Raw genomic sequence first — 19,318 nt, 5'->3', positions numbered from 1 at the left:
CCATGATGTCTGGCTCCCAGTGACCTCCTCTTGAGGACATTGACCATATCCATATGAAATTTGCCTGCTTAAAAGAACATCTGAAAATATGCCTAATAAAGGAAGCAGTTTATTAATCTCTAAGTTTTGCTATTTAATTTTTTTAGTGCCCTCAGATGTAGGCTTATTTTTGTTTGAGTGGTGGAAATAGTGACATTAAGGAGGATTCAGTATGATGGATGATTTGGAAACTAAGACCTATGATCAGTATCCCCATTGGACTGAATGAGTTCTCTAGGACAAGTTGTGTTTATCTCTTTTGTTTTCAGATTTTCCACAAAGGGAATCTTGATATTGATAATCTATAATAAGATTTTAATAGGAGCAGGGGAAGTTAAACAGAAGTTTGCCTATTTACATTATTCTCTTATTACTGAATCCTTAGAGAATGAACCATTAACACTTTTCATTTCATTTGATTTCATTCATCTGGATATCTAAAGATTGCATCAATGTAGATTATTCATAAACATACAGGTCTCTTGAAATGTTTTTTTTTTCTTTTTAAATTGGCAATTCCATTTGGATGAATGGAAGTCTCAATTGCCTTTATGTATAGGTTGAAATTCATCACTAGGCTGTAGAGAGACCAACAATTTCCTGTCTCTGCTTTGCTAAAAATAGCATTCAGTTCAGACAGATCCAACTAAGAACTATGCCAGTACTGCAACTTTAAAACAGAATCATCCCCAAACCAGGACTCTAACCTTCACTGAATCTGGCATTTGCCAGTGGGTTTTAATCTGTCCCAGTTAGCTGGAGAAAGACTCTAGGTAATTGGTATTTTCAAAACAGCCACAGTAATCATAGAACAATTAACTAAAATACTTTTGTTTAAAATAAAGCTTCTAAGCTGGTGTTAGAAATATATAAAAACTCTTTTAAGATTTTCTTAGTTTCTCCTATGGTGCTTATAATTTTATTATCCAAAGTTTATGGCATTCTGTATACAGTGAGGCACAAGACCTCATTTGAATCAGCAATTAGGAGGATTTATTATTAATGATTTATCTTTTTAAAAAAGAAAACATTTCTTTTTTTGGGTGTAATGGGACTTAAGTCGTAGAGGAAATTTGAAAGTTAGGGGTGCCAAAGGCTTATTTCAATATCTATTTCTTATTTAATGTCAGGAACTTCCTTCTTCCTGCTATCAAAACTTTATCTAGGAAAGAATCTGTCCATTTTATGTGAATTGTGTAGGCACCTCACTTTTTGTCAAGGACATTTAAATTTTAAGCCTTCTTTCTAATTGTTTTCTGTTACAAAGACTTCAAGAATTAATGAGCAAGTTTGAAAGATAAATTTGTAGATTGCAGGAGACCCTTTGTCTAAAGTATATACACCTAAAACCCCACTGCCCCAAATAGTGGGCTTTGTAAGATACATTATAATTTAAAGTTGTGATATGTAGGTCACATGTAGAAATTTATCAGAACTTTTTGAATATTTTCCTGTACAAATTTTCTAATTCTGTTTGAGTTTATCATTTTATCAGATTCTTCTTGATCAACCCTACCCCTAATAACCCTACTAATATAGGAAGGAAGATGGATCAAGTGTTATTTTCTCATCTTAATGTATTAAAAATAATCCTTTCTGCTTAAGGAGAAAAACACCTTTTCTCCCAGCTCAGATAATTTGGATTCAGTGCTGCCCACCTCTCACTTATCAGTGTATGACTAGCCAAGTGATACAACTTCTGAGCCTCAATTTAATGCTTTTTAAAAGAAATCTTTTTTTTTTTTTTCCTTTTTTTGGAAGGCAATCAGGGTTAAGTGACTTGCCCAGGCTTAGACAGCCATAAAGTGTCTGAGGCCAGATTTGAACTCAGGTCCCCCAGACTCCTGGGCTGAAGTTCTATCCACTGTGCCACTTAGCTGCCCCATATGTTTTGTATTATAATTATAGAGCATTCAAGTTTTTATTGTTTTTTTTTTCTGTTTACATTGTGTGGTTTTTTTCCTGATTGTTCATTCTACATCAGTTCATATGTATTGTGCTTTTCTTTCAAAGCTGTTTTCATTATTGTAGTCCTTGTATGAGTTGCTCTCCTGGTTTTGCTCGCTTAGTTTTTCATTACTTCACATGTCTTTCCAGATTTCTCTGAATCCATGACTTTCATCATTGCTTAGAATAAGGAGATTCCAGTATAATTTGTATTTTATAATTTGTTCAGTCAATCCCTAATTGATGGACACCCACTTTGTTGCCAATTTTTTTGTTAAAACAACTGCTTCTATAAATATTTTTCCTCTTTGGGTTTTATACCTTACTGGGGGTGTGTGTGTGTGTGTGTGCTCGCGCGCGTGCATGCATGCATGTAGAGTACAGTTCCAGACTGTTTTCCAGAAGGGTCGAACCAGTTCATAGCTGCACCAGCAGTGCATTACTATGCCTGTCTCCTAGCCCTCCCAACAGCTTTTTCCTGTTTGATTATCTTTATCTGTCTGCTGGGTGATTAAGGCATAAAGCTTTTTTGTCATAACCATGCTATCAGTAATATTATCCCCATTTTATAGATGAAGAAGGTGAGGTACAGAGAAGTAATTTTCCTTTGGTTATTAAGTGAGTTTCAGAGCCAGGACTCGATTAGGTATCAGTCAGTAGTTATTTATCAAGTGCCTATTAGGCCAAAGGTGTTTGGTTTTTTGTTTTGTTTTTTTTTGTTTTTGTTTTTGTTTTGGCTAGGCAATGGGGTTAAGTGACTTGCCTAGGGTCACACAGCTAGTAAGTATCAAGTGTCTGAGGCCGGATTTGAACTCGGGTCCTCCTGACGCCAAGGCCAGAGCTCTATCTACTATGCCACCTAACTGCCCCTATGCCAAAGTCTTATGTGTGTTTCTTAAACCACCTATGCCTTTCATTACTACTGGAATCTGGGTGGGAAGGTGGGGGAGTGGATGCTCATTTTCACACATCTTTTTCATTTATATAGTATGTTACAGTTATAAAGCATTTTCGTGTGTTGGCAGGGGCTGGTAATTATACTGATTTTATAGCAAGAGAAGGCAGTAAGCATTTATATTTCCAGCTCAGCCTTTACAGTCATCCTTCCCAACTGCCGTATGCAGGGTGAGCTCACGGTACCCCAGGGGAGAGGTAGGAGGCAGCACGCACCAGTTGAATTCGATTATCATCTCCCCTCAGAACCCGATAAGGGCAGAGCTGGACCCTTAACTCAAGAACATTTGGAAAGGCAGTGCTTCTAACCCATTGTCAAATGGTTCAGTGTCAGAAACTGATAAATTTTATCTGTGGAAAGGACATTAAAGAAGAGATTCCCGTCTGCTTTCCGGATACACCCTGAGTACCATGAGAATTTCCCATCTTGACTTGCAGTGTAACCTTTCATATGTGTGTCGTCTCCCATATTAGAAGAGCTCCTTTTCAAATCCGGCCTCAGACATTTGACGCTTACCAGCTGTGTGACCCTTGGCAAGTCACTTAACCCCGATTGCCTCACAAAAAAGCAAAGTAGAGCTCTTTGACAGTAGGGACTGTCTTCATTTTCTGTTTGTGTACATGCTTTGCATGTAGTAAGTGCTTAATAAGTGCTTTATTCATTTATGAAGTAATTACTGTATTCCTGGCACTGTACTAAAGTATGGAGAGGGGAAAAGAACATAAGAAAAAGACAAGAGTCCTCTTCTCTTAAGGAACTTACACCCAAGGGAGCTGACGAACACGGTTGGGGAAGTGGAGGGAGAAGATACTTTCATGGGGACAGTTGTCTGGAAAGTCAGAAGCAGAGCTGGGACAAGGGAGTGAGGGACAGCTCGCCTGGGCGCCTCCCCTCATGGAAACTCTGCACCTCACTAGGAGGGAAAGATGCTGATATGGCAGGTTGTGTTTCCAGGATCGCTCCTTCAGGAGCCCCTGAAGACCTGGGGTGAAGCTCCGCACTCTGTGCCTTAGTTATTTCACAGCCACCAGGGCTCAGCTGTGACGCGCATGTAGATGGGTACCTAGGTAGAGAGGTAGGTTGCTTAGGTAGGTAAAGGCCCTGTTGGTATTTGGGCTGTAAGCTCTTCCAGTCTGTACTTATGGTGACTATTCCATTATGATTTCCTCCATGTATTTGAAGTGTACAGTACTACCAACAAAACACAAGGGGCATTCTGGTGGTTGGATAGAATGAACTGACAGTGACTGGGTTTCCCTGAGAAAAAGTCAATTAACTTCTCAGTACTTAGACTACAAATTATAGAAAATGTACTGACTTGCCTTGGTAGAAGAGTACTTACCTAGAGAGTTTCCTATACCAGTGAGATCACAATCTCTCTCCTTACTACCAATACAAGTCTAGGAGTTAACACCATAACTTGTACCAAAAATCCTTGATATATTTTGTTGGTGCATGTGGATGAAGTGCCTGGCTTGGAAATCTGAACTCAAATCTAGCTTCAGATGTTATTGAACTCTGACCCTGAACAAGTCATTTAACACATTTGCTTTGACTTCCTCATCTGTAAAATGGGGGTGATAATGATAGCGCTTACCTCCAAAGGTTGTTGTGAAGATTAAATTAAATTATTTTTAATATTCATTTTTAAAAATTGAGTTCTAAATTCTCTCTTTAGCCCCTTTCCCTCCACTGAGAAGGCAAGCTGTATCGATTATACATGTGAAATCATATAAAACATTTCTATATTAGCCATGTTACCCCCCCCCCAAAAAAAGGCAAGAAAAAGTGAAGATTATACTTCAATTTGCACTCATTTCATCAGTTCTCTCTAGAAGTGGATTGCTTTTTTTATCATGTGTTCTTTGGAGTTTTCTTGGATCATTGTCTTGATTAGAGTAGCTGCTTTTCATAGTTGATCGTTCTACGGTATTGCTGTTATTGTTTACAACGTTCTCTTGATTCTGTTTACTTCACTTTGTATCAGTTTGTATAAGTCTTCCCAGGTTTTCTAAAAATATTCCCCTCATTATAAAATAATACTTGTAAAAGCACTTGACACAGTGTCTGGCAAATAGTAAGAGCTATTTAAATTTTAGTTGTTACTGGTACTATTTTATATAACCTTCATTTCCCAGTCCCTTTTCTTCCTAGAAAACCATCCATGCTATGACAGAGGATGAAGAAAAAATAAATCATCAAAAATAACCAACATATCAATCAAATCCACTGATTTGTGTCCCACTCTCAAAATCTTATCACCTCTGCAAAGAAAGGAGGGAGAGGCCTTCTTACTCCACTCTTTTCCGGGGCCAGCTTAGTGTAATTTCACATCAGTCTTAGTGTTTTGTTGTTCTTTATGTTCACATTGATTTAGTCACACATTTTTCCTTGCTCTGCATCAGTTCAGTCTTCCTATGCCTCCTCATGTTCTTCATATTTCTTACATCAGTGCCATATTTTGCCACATTTATGTACCACAGTGTGTTTAGCTCTTCAACTGAAGGGCATCTACTTTGTTTCTAGTTCTTTGCCCCCCAAAAAAGGGTTAACTGTTTATTAGTTACATAATTAGTTATGTACATAATCATTCTTTCAATCCTCTGACTTTTTGCCTAGTAGCAGGGGATGTCCAGATAGATCAAAGGGTGCATAATAACTTTCAGACCATTCCTAACATTTTCCATATACTTTTTAATGGCTGTTAAATGTATCAGAATTTAATATCTAGAAAGTGATTACTTGTGTAACTGCTTTCGGTACAGCTTTCAATACAAACTGTAAATTAACTGTAAATGGTATGTGAGAGATGAACAGTTCCTTTCTGGGATCTCAGTTTAGGAATGTAAGACGTGGCCACATGTAAGTAGTATAGAAGTGCCAAAGGAACTAATTTTTCAGAGAAGGGAGAGATCATACCTGGATGGGTTCATCAAGGAAAGATCTAAGGAGTTTTTAAGCTGGGCCCTGAAACAAGCCATGCAGAGATTAGTGAGATAGATCCATTTTTGATGGAGCCAATGCTACGAGTAAATCATGAAGGTAGGAATACGTGAGGTGTGTTTTAAGATACAGTGAACACAACACAACAGCCCAGTTTGCCTTGAGTAGAGTGATGTTGGGAGAGGGAGAGGAGTGTTCTTTTCCAACAGTCTGGAAAGTGGGGTGCAGATTTTTAAAGGCTAAGAGTTACTTAATTGATGTTCCTTAACATTTATTTGGTTAAACTAACCACCATTAGTAGACTTAAATCTTACTCAGTTGTAGAAGCTTTAAAAATGTCATCATCTCCTTTGCTTTGTAGGCCCACAAGTCCGTGAACTTTGTTTCAACTCTGCTACAAATCACCATGTCCGAGCAGCTGGATTTACCAGTGAGACAGGCAGGCAAGTTTGCGGAGACCTTTTTCTTTTGAATGTGCAAATGTTATTTTAAATGTTCACAATTGAATTGATTTATCCAATGGCATGTCATTTAGTTGTTTTTCTGCCTATTGGACTAAGGTCCAATATCCTGGGTCATGAATGCCTATGTTATCAGGGGCCCAGTAGGAAGAACGTCACTTCAACTTAAATGTCTCAGTTTATGGCTAGAGACAATGGTCTAAAATTCCAAAAAATTAAAACATTTCCCCTTAGTAAAGATGAGCTTAAAATGTATTAATATAGTTTAGAAAGATGTGTCCAAGGAGTCTTTTCCTTTATATATGTTTTTGTTCTTGATTGCAGCCTGTGAAGGATGATTAATTTGAACATCCAAGGTTTAAGGACTAGACTGTTTACTTGTTGAAAAATATTTGGAGCTCTGAGTATAGAGTTTGCTGTTATTTTACCCATTTTTATTCTCAACTTTATTTTACAGATAAGAGCAGTTTAGAGTGGAAGAAGTATGAATTTGGTTCACAGTCTGTACATTTTCTTACAACATAAAGAATTGGAGCTTAGCCTTCTCAGCTGAGTTTTGGTGCTGCCTGTGGACTTTGTCACATTATTTATTCTTTTGCATGACTAATAAGGGTCATTTCAAATCCTAAGTAATGGAATGTAGGTCACAATTTTTGATGAAAGTAAGGATCTCCCTGGCTCTTCGGAAGATGTGACTAAATTTCAGAGACTTGAAACTACACTTGCAGCAAAATCTATTTATTTTATTTTATTATGAATCTATTTATGTCAGAAAATTAGTTTTAGGTGAAGGACACGAGAACACCTTGTCTGTTCTTTTTGACAGTTTGTTAAAATGTGCATAGTACTTGAGTTGCAAATAGAAGGAAAAGTAGCAATAATTAGCTTCAGTTGTATCACTTAGAATTAGAAGAATCAGAAGATGGTTTGGGTTTTGAATCTATTTTGAAACAGGTCAGGCCCCTGCATAAACACATTAATAAATTATAAATCATAGAACTAGTACTTTTCAGTAATCAGTATCTGATTCTTTTTTGCATTTGCAATAAAGGTCTTTTTTGCATGTCTTAAGAGCACCTCTAAGTCTCTATGTTCTGCTATATCGTCATTTTCAGTTAAGTTTGGTAACTGGCTGACAGGCAACTTCAGCATTCTGACTGCTAACAAGAAGGTGTGGTCTGTAATATACAGAATAGTGAAAACTACCCTTGAATCTGTTGGTATTCTAAGTGATGTTTGAACCAAGATTATACTTGGGATTGTAAAACATTATGGTGTAAAATGCTTTCTTAATGGGTTGAGTGAAATAATCTTGATTATCTAAGCCCTATGGCATGTGAAGTGATAGTTGTTTGGTACTGTGTTGTGTTGAAAGCATTGAAGAACACCTTATTTAACAAATTACCTATAATTTAGAGCAATCTTGCAAATTGCCATTTGCCCTTGGCAAGGAGAAATAATTTATTTTTTCTAATCCAGTACCTTGAAATCTTGATCTCCTTAAGAATTATGCATTCATAGCATTTTCTTTAGGCTATATCGTCAATATAGCAGAAAGTCAATATCTGAACTGTACTTAGTCAACTTCTGACATAGTGATAATAAGGCTTTTTTGTTCTTAAAAGGATCAGAGGTAGTCTGAAAGCACTTCTTTAGTTTCTTCATTGATATATAAACAACACATAAAGGGGCTGTTCGTGTACATAACTATCCTTTTTTCCAACTGTCCTGATATCTTTCAGGTGTTATCTATTTGAAAAATATGATAACTCAGTATTGGCCTGATAGGGACACCACACCAGGGGAAATACCTCCATATACAATTCCCGAGGAAGATCGACATTGTATCCGTGAAAATATTGTAGAAGCTATTATTCACTCTCCTGAACTTATCAGGTATTTTTAAAATGTTATTCATTGTTTCAGTAATATCATATTTGCTCTGTCTTGGTCTTTAAAAAAAAAAACCTTCGCATATTTTGACATTGAAGTAGCGGAGACCCTAGAAACCAGTACAGTGATAGTTCTTTTACTATTCAGCAAATGTATCTGTTAAATCATTCTTACTAAGAAATTCTGTGTATGGTCTTGTTTTCTCATCTTTAATGTTAGGTGGTTAATAGGTTTGGCGGGGATCGTTCTAAGGAATTATTAAGGAAGTTAACAGGTATCTGTTTCCCTTCACTGCCTCCATTGGAAAGAAAAAACTGCACAGCTTTGTAAAATAGGAGGGATCAAGCCAAACAGATTCTCAGGGTGTCAGTTAATTGTTTAGTGACAACTTCTTGATTGTAAAAGTATAGAGGAAGTCTGTACTATCCTGGGATGATCCTTCTCAGACACTAAGACCTATTAAGCACCACCAGGAAACCTAGTCCCACAGGTTCCATAATAAGAACACCTTTTTATAATGATTCTTTTCCTTGTACATTCCACTTAAGGATCCTAATGCTACTCCTTACTTTTCCTTTGCACTTAATCATGTTCTAAGTGTCTCTTTCCCTCAGTATTAGCTTTGAAGGTGAGGGATTGTGGCCTTTTACATCTTTGCATGCCTCAAAGTCTTACATGTACTTTCAGACATCACAGCATCCCTATGAAATAGTTTTATAGGCGAGGAAAGGGATTCCAAGAGTAGAAGTAACTTAGGTCAGACAGCTATTCCTTGATGGCCCAAGATTGTGACTGTCTTTGGCCCTGTCTCTATTTGCTGACTCATAAAAGGAAATGAGCTTTGGGTGACTGTTTCAGTTACCCACTGGATCTGCATCCCTCAAGACTTAATCATAATTTGAAATTACATATAAGTCAGATTAATAAAATGTATAATAATTGTATAATGCACTCTTCATAGCATTTTCCCTTATTTATGTATCTTATTTGACTTTTAGGGTACAGCTTACTACATGTATTCATCACATAATCAAACATGATTACCCAAGCCGCTGGACTGCAGTTGTAGACAAAATTGGTTTTTATCTCCAGTCTGATAACAGTGCTTGCTGGCTCGGAATCCTTCTGTGCCTATATCAGCTTGTGAAAAACTATGAGTAAGTATGTCATTCTCAAGTTGTGGGTATGTACTTGGAGAAAATCTGGGAGTATCTAGATAAGAGAATTCAAAGGGGAGATTTAAGCCTTAACAGCATTTCTTAAATACATTAAGACACATACTTTTGAATTACTGAATTAGGTGTTGAATGTGATTTAGCATTTTCCATTTGTAATCCTGTAACGCATAGCTCCTGATTCTTACCCCTTCCTTAGTAACTAAACTTGAACCTAGAACCATTTTGTTTGTTGTTGGCATTACTTCTATTCCACCTTTCAAACTATGACATAATCTTTTCCTCCTATTCCTATATTATTCAGTCCACCAGACTCCTTACTGTTCCTCCGGTGACACTTATCTCCTGTGTCCCTGCCTTTGCCCTACCTCCTCAGCATCACCTCTTAGAATCCTTGATTTCCTTTAAGACTTGCTCAGCTCAGTAGCCAACTTCAGTACAAACAAGCCCCCCTCCACCCACCCCCAAGCTGCTAAGGCTGTTCCCTCCCAGTATTTTTTCTGCCTAGATTCATACATATGTCTCCCCGTAGAATGTTCACTTTTGCTTTTGTGTCTCCAGTGCCTTGCACATAATAGCAATTTAATAAATTCAATTTGTGGTGTGAAGTTCAATTCCTAAGTGTGATAAGAGGTGAAAGAAGGCAGATACCAGTGTTGGATGAAGGGCTCATATAAAAATGGCCTCCAAAGAGAGATTCTCAGTAAATTATTGATTGATTGAAAAGGGGATAATATTTGATATTTAGATAAATAATACCAATCGGCACTGCCTGGCGGGAGAAATTGATAGTTGTATAGCAATGGGATAATTATTATATGTTTGTAAAATAGTTTATTATATGTTTGTAGGATAGTGAAAAAAAGGATTTAGTGATGAGTAGAGAAGCCTCTTATATTAGGAAAATTAGGGTTCAGATTATGGAGTCCCTTAAATGGAAAGAAGAGTAGGAGTCTGAAGAGGTTCACAGTTCTTAAAAATCACCTATAGTTTAGTTTAGGTCATGAGAATCAAACTATTCAAACAATTTGTTATTCATAAATTGTGAGCTTTCATAGAACTTAGAAATTTACAAGACTTGGAGGACATGTTTTCTGCTCTGAGTTAAAGAGAGCTTTATTTTATAGGCCCAAATGTATGACACAGTTACAGCATAGCATCTTGAAAACTATGTGAAATTTTACTAAAAATATTAGTATGTGACTATTAAAGTTATCCCTTCCACGTCACAGTGGTTAGGGGTGCAGTATGCAATCCCTGAGATCTGGAAAATCCACATAAAAATTTTCAGCCCTCCCTTCATACCGAGAAGAAGTATAAATTGTTCTTTTTCTTATATGGGGTATTTACAGTACCTTATTTTAAAATTTGGGGAAAATATTTAGTCATAAGCTCTGTATCATCTGCTGACTTTCAAGAGTCATCTTCAGCTTTCAAAATGCCCTCAAAATTCCCACTTAATTTCTTCTGCTGACTTGATCGAAGCCTTAATGGGGAAAAGTTGCTAGGTGAAAGGGATAACTGCATTTAAGTAACATAATTATTTACAAGTCATCTTATTAGCATAGGATACATCTTCATTGACTAGATTGTAAACATCAGTTCAATAATTTAATCAGTTTAAGGATTTCTCCATAGCCAGAATTTGCATTCGTGTAGTATAAAAAAGCAGCATCACCCAGAAATAGAAATGGCATCATTTTATAGGGCAGAGGAAATTTCAGTCCTTCATTGTGTTATAAGTTTTATCTGGTTTAAAGACTGATAATGTAGATCTATTTGTTATGTTCCTTTAGAATGTGAACTGTGAATTATAAAAATTGTATATTGACTTGGCAAAGAACGGTATTTTTCTGAGTAGTGTTGTCTCCAGGATCAACCTTACCGAATGTAATGAGGTGTACACATTAGCTAATTCAGTCTGCATACTTAAAATAGTCTCCATGCTGTTGGTCATGGCCCCAAGTTATTCCTCTTTACCAATTACCTTGATTTCAAAAATAACTTTCTTGAGTGCTGGTTTGGTAATCTTATGTACTAATTTTAATCTGTGTTTGGTACTGCCCAGAATTGTGTGGGATTTGTTTCAAAGCAGTTATCCTTAAATTAATTTTTTGAAAGAGAAGAACATAAGTACTTCTAGTGAGATAAGCCATCTAGTAACATGTGGCAATCACCAAATTTTATTAAAGTTCTTTTTTTTCTTTGTAAAGTTGAAAGATTGTATTTTACTGATGAGAAAGGGATTACCATGGCATTTTGGTGAACAGCTCTGAGTTTATGGTCAGAAGTGTTTTGAGATCTGGCTCTGCCAGATCCCTAGTCCTCCTTGGGCAGTCCCATTCACTTCTGGAGCCAGTGGTCTCATTTGGACAATAGAGTTGATGTCTCTATGTCTAAGGGTTTCTTCTAAGTGAGAACTTGTAACACCCAAATGACGTTGAATGAAATGTCTAAAGGGTAAAAATACACCCTAAATTTTTGTTTCACAGGTCAGCTACTATTGAAATTACATATCAGCATAGATGTGTCACTGCTGTTGCCCTTGTGTTTGAAATAACTTTGATTTTCCTTAGGCGTTCTCAAGGGTGGTGTTTCTATCTCATTGTATATGAAGTGTTTGTTGTTGTTGTTGTTTTTATATATAATTGTAACTTTGAATTGTTATGAATTCTTTTTGTATTTGAACCCAAAGATACAAGAAGCCAGAGGAACGGAGTCCATTGGTAGCAGCAATGCAGCACTTCCTACCAGTTTTGAAGGATCGTTTTATTCAACTTCTTCCTGATCAGTCTGATCAATCAGTCCTTATTCAGAAACAAATATTCAAGATCTTCTATGCCCTTGTTCAGGTACTCTGGACTCATTATTTCATGTCCTTCTTAGGTGGCTTGGCCATGATTTCCCATAAATCTTCTGTAAAGGATCTGTTCTTCCTTGGGCACCTTCTCAGGACCTGTTAGTACCTTGTTCACATTTTTATTCACAGAAAGACAGTCTGCAATCACTGTAAGAGCCACTTTCCCCAGATTAAGTTATGTGACAGGGCCAGTTACCTAAAATAAATTAGAAGATATGTCTTCTAATGAAACATGAACAAAGGTTGTTCTTGAGGTTTGTTTGTGTGTAATGAGAAGAAAAGATTGAGGTTGGTAATGAATGACTTTTTTTTTTTAAAGCTAGGCAGTGGGGTTAAATGACTTGCCCAGGGTCACACAGTTAGTGTTATGTGTCTGAGGCTGGATTTGAACTCAGGTCCTCCTGAATCCAGGGCCAGAGCTCTATTCACTGCCCCACCTAGCTGCCCCATGAATGACATTTTTACTAGTAGGAAGCAGAAAATACAGAAAAAGTAAAGTATTTTGATTGGTAATTGAACATTTTTGTGCAATTTAAAGAAAAGTTGGACTTTTTTTTTTCCTTTTAAAGTATACTCTTCCACTGGAGCTGATAAATCAAGCAAATTTGACTGAATGGATAGAAATTCTAAAGACGGTTGTGAACAGGGACGTCCCTCCTGTAAGTGTGTCTGTCTGGGGCATGGGGTGGGGAGCTGTCAGCTTGGGCTTTTGTTGGGGTTTGAACGCCAAGAAACATTCCATCAGCCTTTTCCCAAAATGCTCCCTAGGAAAGTTTGGAGCTGGGTGCTGTCCATATTGCTGGCATCTCTCTGCTTCATTGTGACTGGTTGAACCCTGAGATAGTAGTTTCTTTCCTCGTTGGTCTTGAGCCAGTTTAGGGCAATTAGGGGAAAGGAAGCTGGTTGGGCTCTGATTCAGATCTGTCCCCTTTCTATTGGTGGTTTCAACTTGATTAAATATTTTAATGTTCTGAATCAGCAATTAAGAGTATTTTTGTGGTCATTAACCACACACACCAGTTTTTTCCATCCCTCCACCTCATTAGTTTGTCACCAGCCACATGTGACATGTGAGAGAAGCTGTCTTAGAACCTAAGGTGTGTCCCATAGTCCTGTGTGACTCCAGGAAGTCATGCTAGTGGTTTTTCTTGTTGTTTCTTGGCTTTCCAGTGCTTTATGTGCTTGCTGCTCAATCTAGAAGATTAGACAAGAAATGTGCTCACAATTCTCAATATCAGACAAGTAAACTAGAGGTGATACCAGTGGGCATTGGTGGACCTCTGTCTTTACCTTTGTCAGGAGGGCCTCACTCTTATCTACTCATTCTAAGGAAAGGGGCATTTTGAGGAGAACTTGTAAAGGTCTTAGATTTTCATCAGTGTAGAGAACTCCTTATGGGGCTCACTGACAAAGATTCAAACGTCTGCCATTTTTCCTCTCAGAGGATTGTCTGGAGCACTAAGAAGTTAAGTGATTGTTTAGCTAGGATGTGTCTCAAGTGGGGCTTGATCAGGGCTTCCTAACTCTGAAGCAGCCTAGCCATCCTGTCCTTTTCAAGGAAAGGGCCCACAACATATTTTAGGTGGCGTATTTCTACAGTTATTGCTGTTTTGCTCTTTTGGTTCTGATATTTGCATGCTGTGGCAATTTGGATATTTTTAAAGAAGTAAAAATTCCAAGCATTATTTAAATTATTTATTGGTTTAATCAGAATTGGTTGAATTCAACCAATTGGTTCAATTAAATTGAATGGGTTAAATTGCATATGAAACCAAATGCAATTTCCAGTTTTAAACTGATTGTTAGTAATAGTTGGAGGGATGGTGTTTCTTCTTGGATTTACCTAAAGAGTAATTTTGACTCAAGCGGTCACCACCTTGTCTGTGAAAGTTTTATAGTACAAATCACTGTGATTTGCAAAAAGTATTGGAAATTTGTTCATATTGAAGATACTATTTATCATTCCTAGCTTGTTTTATTTAAATGAAAGATTTTTACATTGGGAGATCATTTTGGTTTCTACAGCTATGGTCATGGCGTAATAGAGCTTCTACTTAATGTAATTTCTAAAAAAATTATTATAGTCAATAAAATCTCTTCTAAAAGGAAACCCTTCAAGTTGAAGAGGATGATCGGCCAGAATTACCATGGTGGAAATGCAAGAAGTGGGCTTTACATATCTTGGCAAGGCTTTTTGAAAGGTAAGCTGCTTTCTTTGTGACCAGTAATTAAAAATGTTGTGCTGTCTCTGCCCTCCCCTGCCCCCCCCCCCCCAAGCTTCCTAAGATGGAACTATTTTAAAGCATAGCAAAAGATTATTGGAGATTCTTACTTTGTTTTAGGTATGGAAGCCCTGGCAATGTTTCCAAGGAGTATAATGAATTTGCTGAAGTCTTCCTAAAAGCATTTGCTGTTGGCGTCCAGCAGGTAAAAAGCCCTTGTGTTAGGTATTAGCAGAGTTAAACTATTCTGATGCCTCCTCATGGCATGATGGTGATCCCTAGATTTGAATGCAATGCTAACCAAGCTTCTGCTCTTGTGATAATTTGCAGGCTGGAAAGGCTTTGTGTTTGGACCTTGAAATAACAGTCTATCACTCAAACACTAATCTAATAAATATAGAGAGGTTCTGTAGTAGAAGGCTAGCCACCAGGTCTGACCAGGTCAGCCCTCTCCTTTGTACCCTTCAGGGCTTTCCTGTCACCTCAGATCAAATACAAGATGCTCTGTTTAGCATTCAGAGCCTTTCACAACCCAATCCCTCTTGCCTTTCCAGTCTTCTTCCACATTACTTACTACCATGTACTTTGTGATCTAGTGACACTGGTATCCTTACTATTCTTCACACAAGACAATCCAGCTCTTGATTCTGTGCATTTTTATTGACTATTCCCATACAGAGAACTCTTTCTCCTAATTTCTGTCTCCTGTCCTCCAAGTCCTAGCTAAAATCCCACCTTCTTTAAGATGCCTGTCCTGTTTCCTCTTTAATGATAATGCCTTCCTCTGTGGATTATCCTAATTTATCCAAGATGTAGCTTGATTGTACATAGTTGTTTGCATGTTGTCACTTCCTATGTAAGTGTGAGCTCCTTCAGAGTGGGGGCTATCTTTTTGTCTTTCTTTGTATCCCTGGAACTTGGCACAGTTCCTGGCACAGAGTAGGTAATTAATGACTGCTTCTTGACTACCAGGTCATGAATTCTTTTGGCCACAGCAGTTCATAGATATCATCCACTAAAGATTTGAAGGGGTTGCGTTGGTGAAGGGAATATTCACACTATGGAAATGAAGTATAGAAATATTTTGTAGTAGGAAATTCAGCATTTTTTGTAGTTTTATTTACATTATGCTTCTTTTAGTATTCTGATTTCCTTTGCTTAATTACCCCAATCTTGTTTTTAACCTTACTTTTCTCTAATTAATGTAATCACTTAAATATTTTACTTTGTTTATGTTTTGCAAACCAGTCTTTTGTTAACACTGTAGTGAAGAAATAAAAACTTTCCAGTAGCAGCCAGATTTAAACTTTATTCATAAATTTAGGCTCTGACTAATAAATGTTGTTTTTAAATAAAAGTATCTACTAAGCCCACTCTTTCCTCCTAACTTCATTATTTTTCTTTTTTTCTTTTAAATTTTTTAATCAACAGGAATTTTTTTCTCCTTACCTCTTCTGCTCTCCCAGTTGAGGGGGAAAAGTCCTTGAAAATATGCATCCAAACAAATTCCTTCTTTGGCTGCATCAAAATATATGTCTTCCTCTGAAAGATGTCATAATTTACGATATGAGGAATATCAGTATTTTAGCGTCTGTCTTTGGGGTTGTGCTTTTATTAGTAAATACTTCTGTCTTACTTGTTATCACATGTGTTGAGCTGTTAAATTATCACTCCATAGGTATTGCTGAAGGTGCTGTATCAATACAAAGAAAAACAATATATGGCTCCTCGAGTTCTACAGCAGACACTGAACTATATCAATCAAGGAGTGTCCCATGCTGTCACATGGAAGAACCTGAAACCTCATATACAAGTAAAGATTTCTCTTTCTGAAGAATGGCAGTTGTGGTTATTAGAAATATGAGGGGGGTGCTTGTGTGTTTGTGTATGCATATAGAAATAGAAAGGATACATATGGAGAAGGAAACAACAAAATAATCTGAGTATGGTTTTTTATTTGTTCAGCAATATTATGATTTAGTTACCTAGTTCTTGTGCTATGATGGAGATGGAAAACACGAATCTGATACCTAATCTGATGCCAAGATATACATGTCTTGAGTTGGGTTATTAAATTTTAGTTTTTATCTTACGAATACATTCTTCTCACTTAAAGTGGGAGGCAGTTGGGGATGGTGGAAAGCACTGGGATTAGAGAGCCTGAATTCAAAGCCTGCCTCTGATGATTCCGACTTGTATGACATTGAGAGTCCCATTAACTTCTCTAAGCTTCACCTCATCGGTAAAATCAAAGGGTTAGACTACATGGTTCCCAAGGTGTTCTCCAGCTTTGGATCTATGACCATAAGATGGTAACCAGTTATTTAATTATAATGACAGGAAATTAAGTATAATTTAATTATAATGCTGTAGGCAAAACTTCACATCAGATTAATTTCCCACTGTAATTGGCCAATATTTCTTTAACTAATCAGCTTGCTTTTGTATAGTACAACTCAAACTTGATGAATTTGGCTTAAAATTACACAGGAAAGTAGCACTGAGTTCTTGAAATATGCAATATATGCCTGCCACCCTCATAAATTCATAAGTTGAAGAAAGGATGAGGTTAAATAATTCATTGGGCAGATAACTAATGATTCATTGAGATAAATGCATTCTTTTTGTTTTTTTTTTTTTTTTGTTAGGCAGTAGGGTTATGTGACTTGCCCAGGGTCGCATAGCTAGTAAGTGTCAAGTGGTTGGTCTAAGACCGGATTTGAACTCAGGTCCTCCTGAATCCAGGGCCAGCACTCTATCCACCGTGCCACCTAGCTGCCCCTAAATGCATTCTTTTTAATAGTATTTACATATTATAGAGAGTTTAAAGAATAGTAGCCATAGAAGTCTAAAATGGTCACTTTTAACTTTTAAATTACAGGGCATTATCCAAGATGTTATTTTTCCATTGATGTGCTATACAGATGCTGATGAGGAGCTCTGGCAAGAAGATCCTTATGAATATATACGCATGAAGTTTGGTAAGGACTTGGATGTTTTTAAAAATTGCATTCCAGCTTTAGGTCAGTAGACTTGGAGTGTCAGATTTCTGCCTTTAGGTATGCTTTATTCCATGGGTTTGTCTCTCCTTTGAGCCTATATTAATTGCATATTTTATTTTGAACAAGCATGAATACATAATTAGTCATAAAGCACTACTAAGTGAATATGCTTGTACCTAGTGCAAAATCAGCATTATTTGAGGCCAATTCTGCTATCTTCACACGGTGCTCTTCTTGCACATGCTGTAGCATAAGCAATTGGCTCTTTTCCATAGAGCTGCACAGAAAGTTCAATGTCTGCATTTTAAGCTAGATCAGACATGTGAGGTTTCAGAAGAAGAAACCCTAGAACTGGGCCTCCAGGTCAGTGATAGGGTCATATTAATGGAAGAAATAAATTTAAAAGCTCCTAGGGTGCAATGGCAACATACTCTATGGCCAGGATTTTCTCAGCCAAGTATAGAGGTCCTTAGCTGAGAGGGTGGGGTAGGAAGAAGTATAGGAAGGTTAGAGAGGGAAGAGAAAATTGGGAGTAGATTCTGTGGGGAGTGAAATGTAGCAACATTTAAAGGGAAATAAAGGACTTCCTAGATGAAGTTTGATTAAAAAGGAATTCACAATGTGCCCAGTCAGTGAGACTGTGCCTCCACCTGTGTTCTTTTCCTGTGGGTAGGAGTAAAGATGGCAGTTGTTAGGATCACCGGGACAAGACAAAGGAGCAAGGAATTGGAGATTGGAGGATAGTGTAGCATTGAAATGCCTTCACTATTGGGTTGATTTGGCAGATAAAGAACAGGGAAAATGGCCTGAGAAACTCCTGAAGGTCACATGGAGGGTGACGAGCAGTTTTTGGAGGGAGGAGGAATAATCTGATTAGGGAAATAGAAAATTTTGGGGTAATGATGAACTCATTAACTCACGGTGTGACCATGCCTCTGGAGCAGAGGTGGAGTAAAGGAGTAGTTCATAGGATTGATTGAAGGAGGTTGAGGAATTGGTACATTTTAGAGTTTGGGGGAGCATCTATGTAGTATATCTGCTCTTATGTAGGTATAGAGAGAAATGGTAAACCAGGTTCTAAATTCAGTCATATTTTATAAAAGACATTCTTCATAAATTGTGTTAAATGCTGGGAATTATTGTAATTTAAGCTGTTCTTAGCCTTACAGTACCCTTTGTCCCATAGATGTGTTTGAAGACTTCATTTCCCCCACTACTGCTGCCCAGACACTCTTGTTTACAGCCTGTAGTAAGAGAAAAGAGGTAAGTTAATTCTTTGGGACAAAATACCCATTCACTACCATTGAATGATTGTTCTAAAATATGTCCAAAGACAACTGCTTTTCAAATTAAGTACTTTAAATCTGTTCCTGACTTATATTGTTGGTTGTCTATTGGATAGGTTAACATCATGAATTCTTTAAAATTTTTTCTGGTAGAAAATAAAGTCTTAGTTTTGAGTACTCAGCATGTTGGCCTTTGTTTTTAATCTAGGTCTTGCAGAAAACAATGGGATTTTGCTATCAGATTCTTACAGAGCCAAATGCTGATCCTCGGAAAAAAGATGGTGCTCTGCATATGATCGGTTCTTTGGCTGAAATCCTGCTAAAGGTATGGAGAGCTGGGGAGTGGGGGCAGGAACATGGCAGCTGTCTTCTTTGTGTGTCTAGTCATGCTGAATGATGTCTGGAACATCCACTTGATTTTAGTTAATTGATGCATCACGGACATATACATACGCCATTGGCATTCGAGGAAAATCAGACCTTTGTAACTGGTCCTGCTTTTAATTCAAACACAGAATAGCTGTGAGCTTACCAA

At 37.3% G+C, this 19,318-nt stretch overlaps 1 protein-coding gene across 2 annotated transcripts in view; it reads left to right on the top strand.

The window, feature by feature from the left end:
• IPO7 (importin 7) overlaps positions 1–19,318 on the top strand; it is a 48,050-nt gene that overhangs the window by 15,005 nt on the left and 13,727 nt on the right. For both annotated transcript variants that reach the window (XM_027852633.1, XM_027852632.1), the window contains exons 2-12: positions 6,246–6,327; positions 8,088–8,241; positions 9,237–9,395; positions 12,109–12,265; positions 12,843–12,932; positions 14,380–14,474; positions 14,616–14,700; positions 16,174–16,308; positions 17,377–17,476; positions 18,684–18,760; positions 18,992–19,108. In XM_027852633.1, coding sequence (XP_027708434.1) covers positions 6,246–6,327; positions 8,088–8,241; positions 9,237–9,395; positions 12,109–12,265; positions 12,843–12,932; positions 14,380–14,474; positions 14,616–14,700; positions 16,174–16,308; positions 17,377–17,476; positions 18,684–18,760; positions 18,992–19,108 — 1,251 coding nt within the window. The remainder of the gene's footprint in view (positions 1–6,245; positions 6,328–8,087; positions 8,242–9,236; positions 9,396–12,108; positions 12,266–12,842; positions 12,933–14,379; positions 14,475–14,615; positions 14,701–16,173; positions 16,309–17,376; positions 17,477–18,683; positions 18,761–18,991; positions 19,109–19,318) is intronic.

The sequence above is a fragment of the Vombatus ursinus genome, unplaced genomic scaffold, assembly GCF_900497805.2.
Source record: "Vombatus ursinus unplaced genomic scaffold, bare-nosed wombat genome assembly UNPS02009770.1, whole genome shotgun sequence".
Taxonomy (NCBI): domain Eukaryota; kingdom Metazoa; phylum Chordata; class Mammalia; order Diprotodontia; family Vombatidae; genus Vombatus; species Vombatus ursinus.
This window is presented reverse-complemented; position numbering and strand designations above follow the sequence as displayed.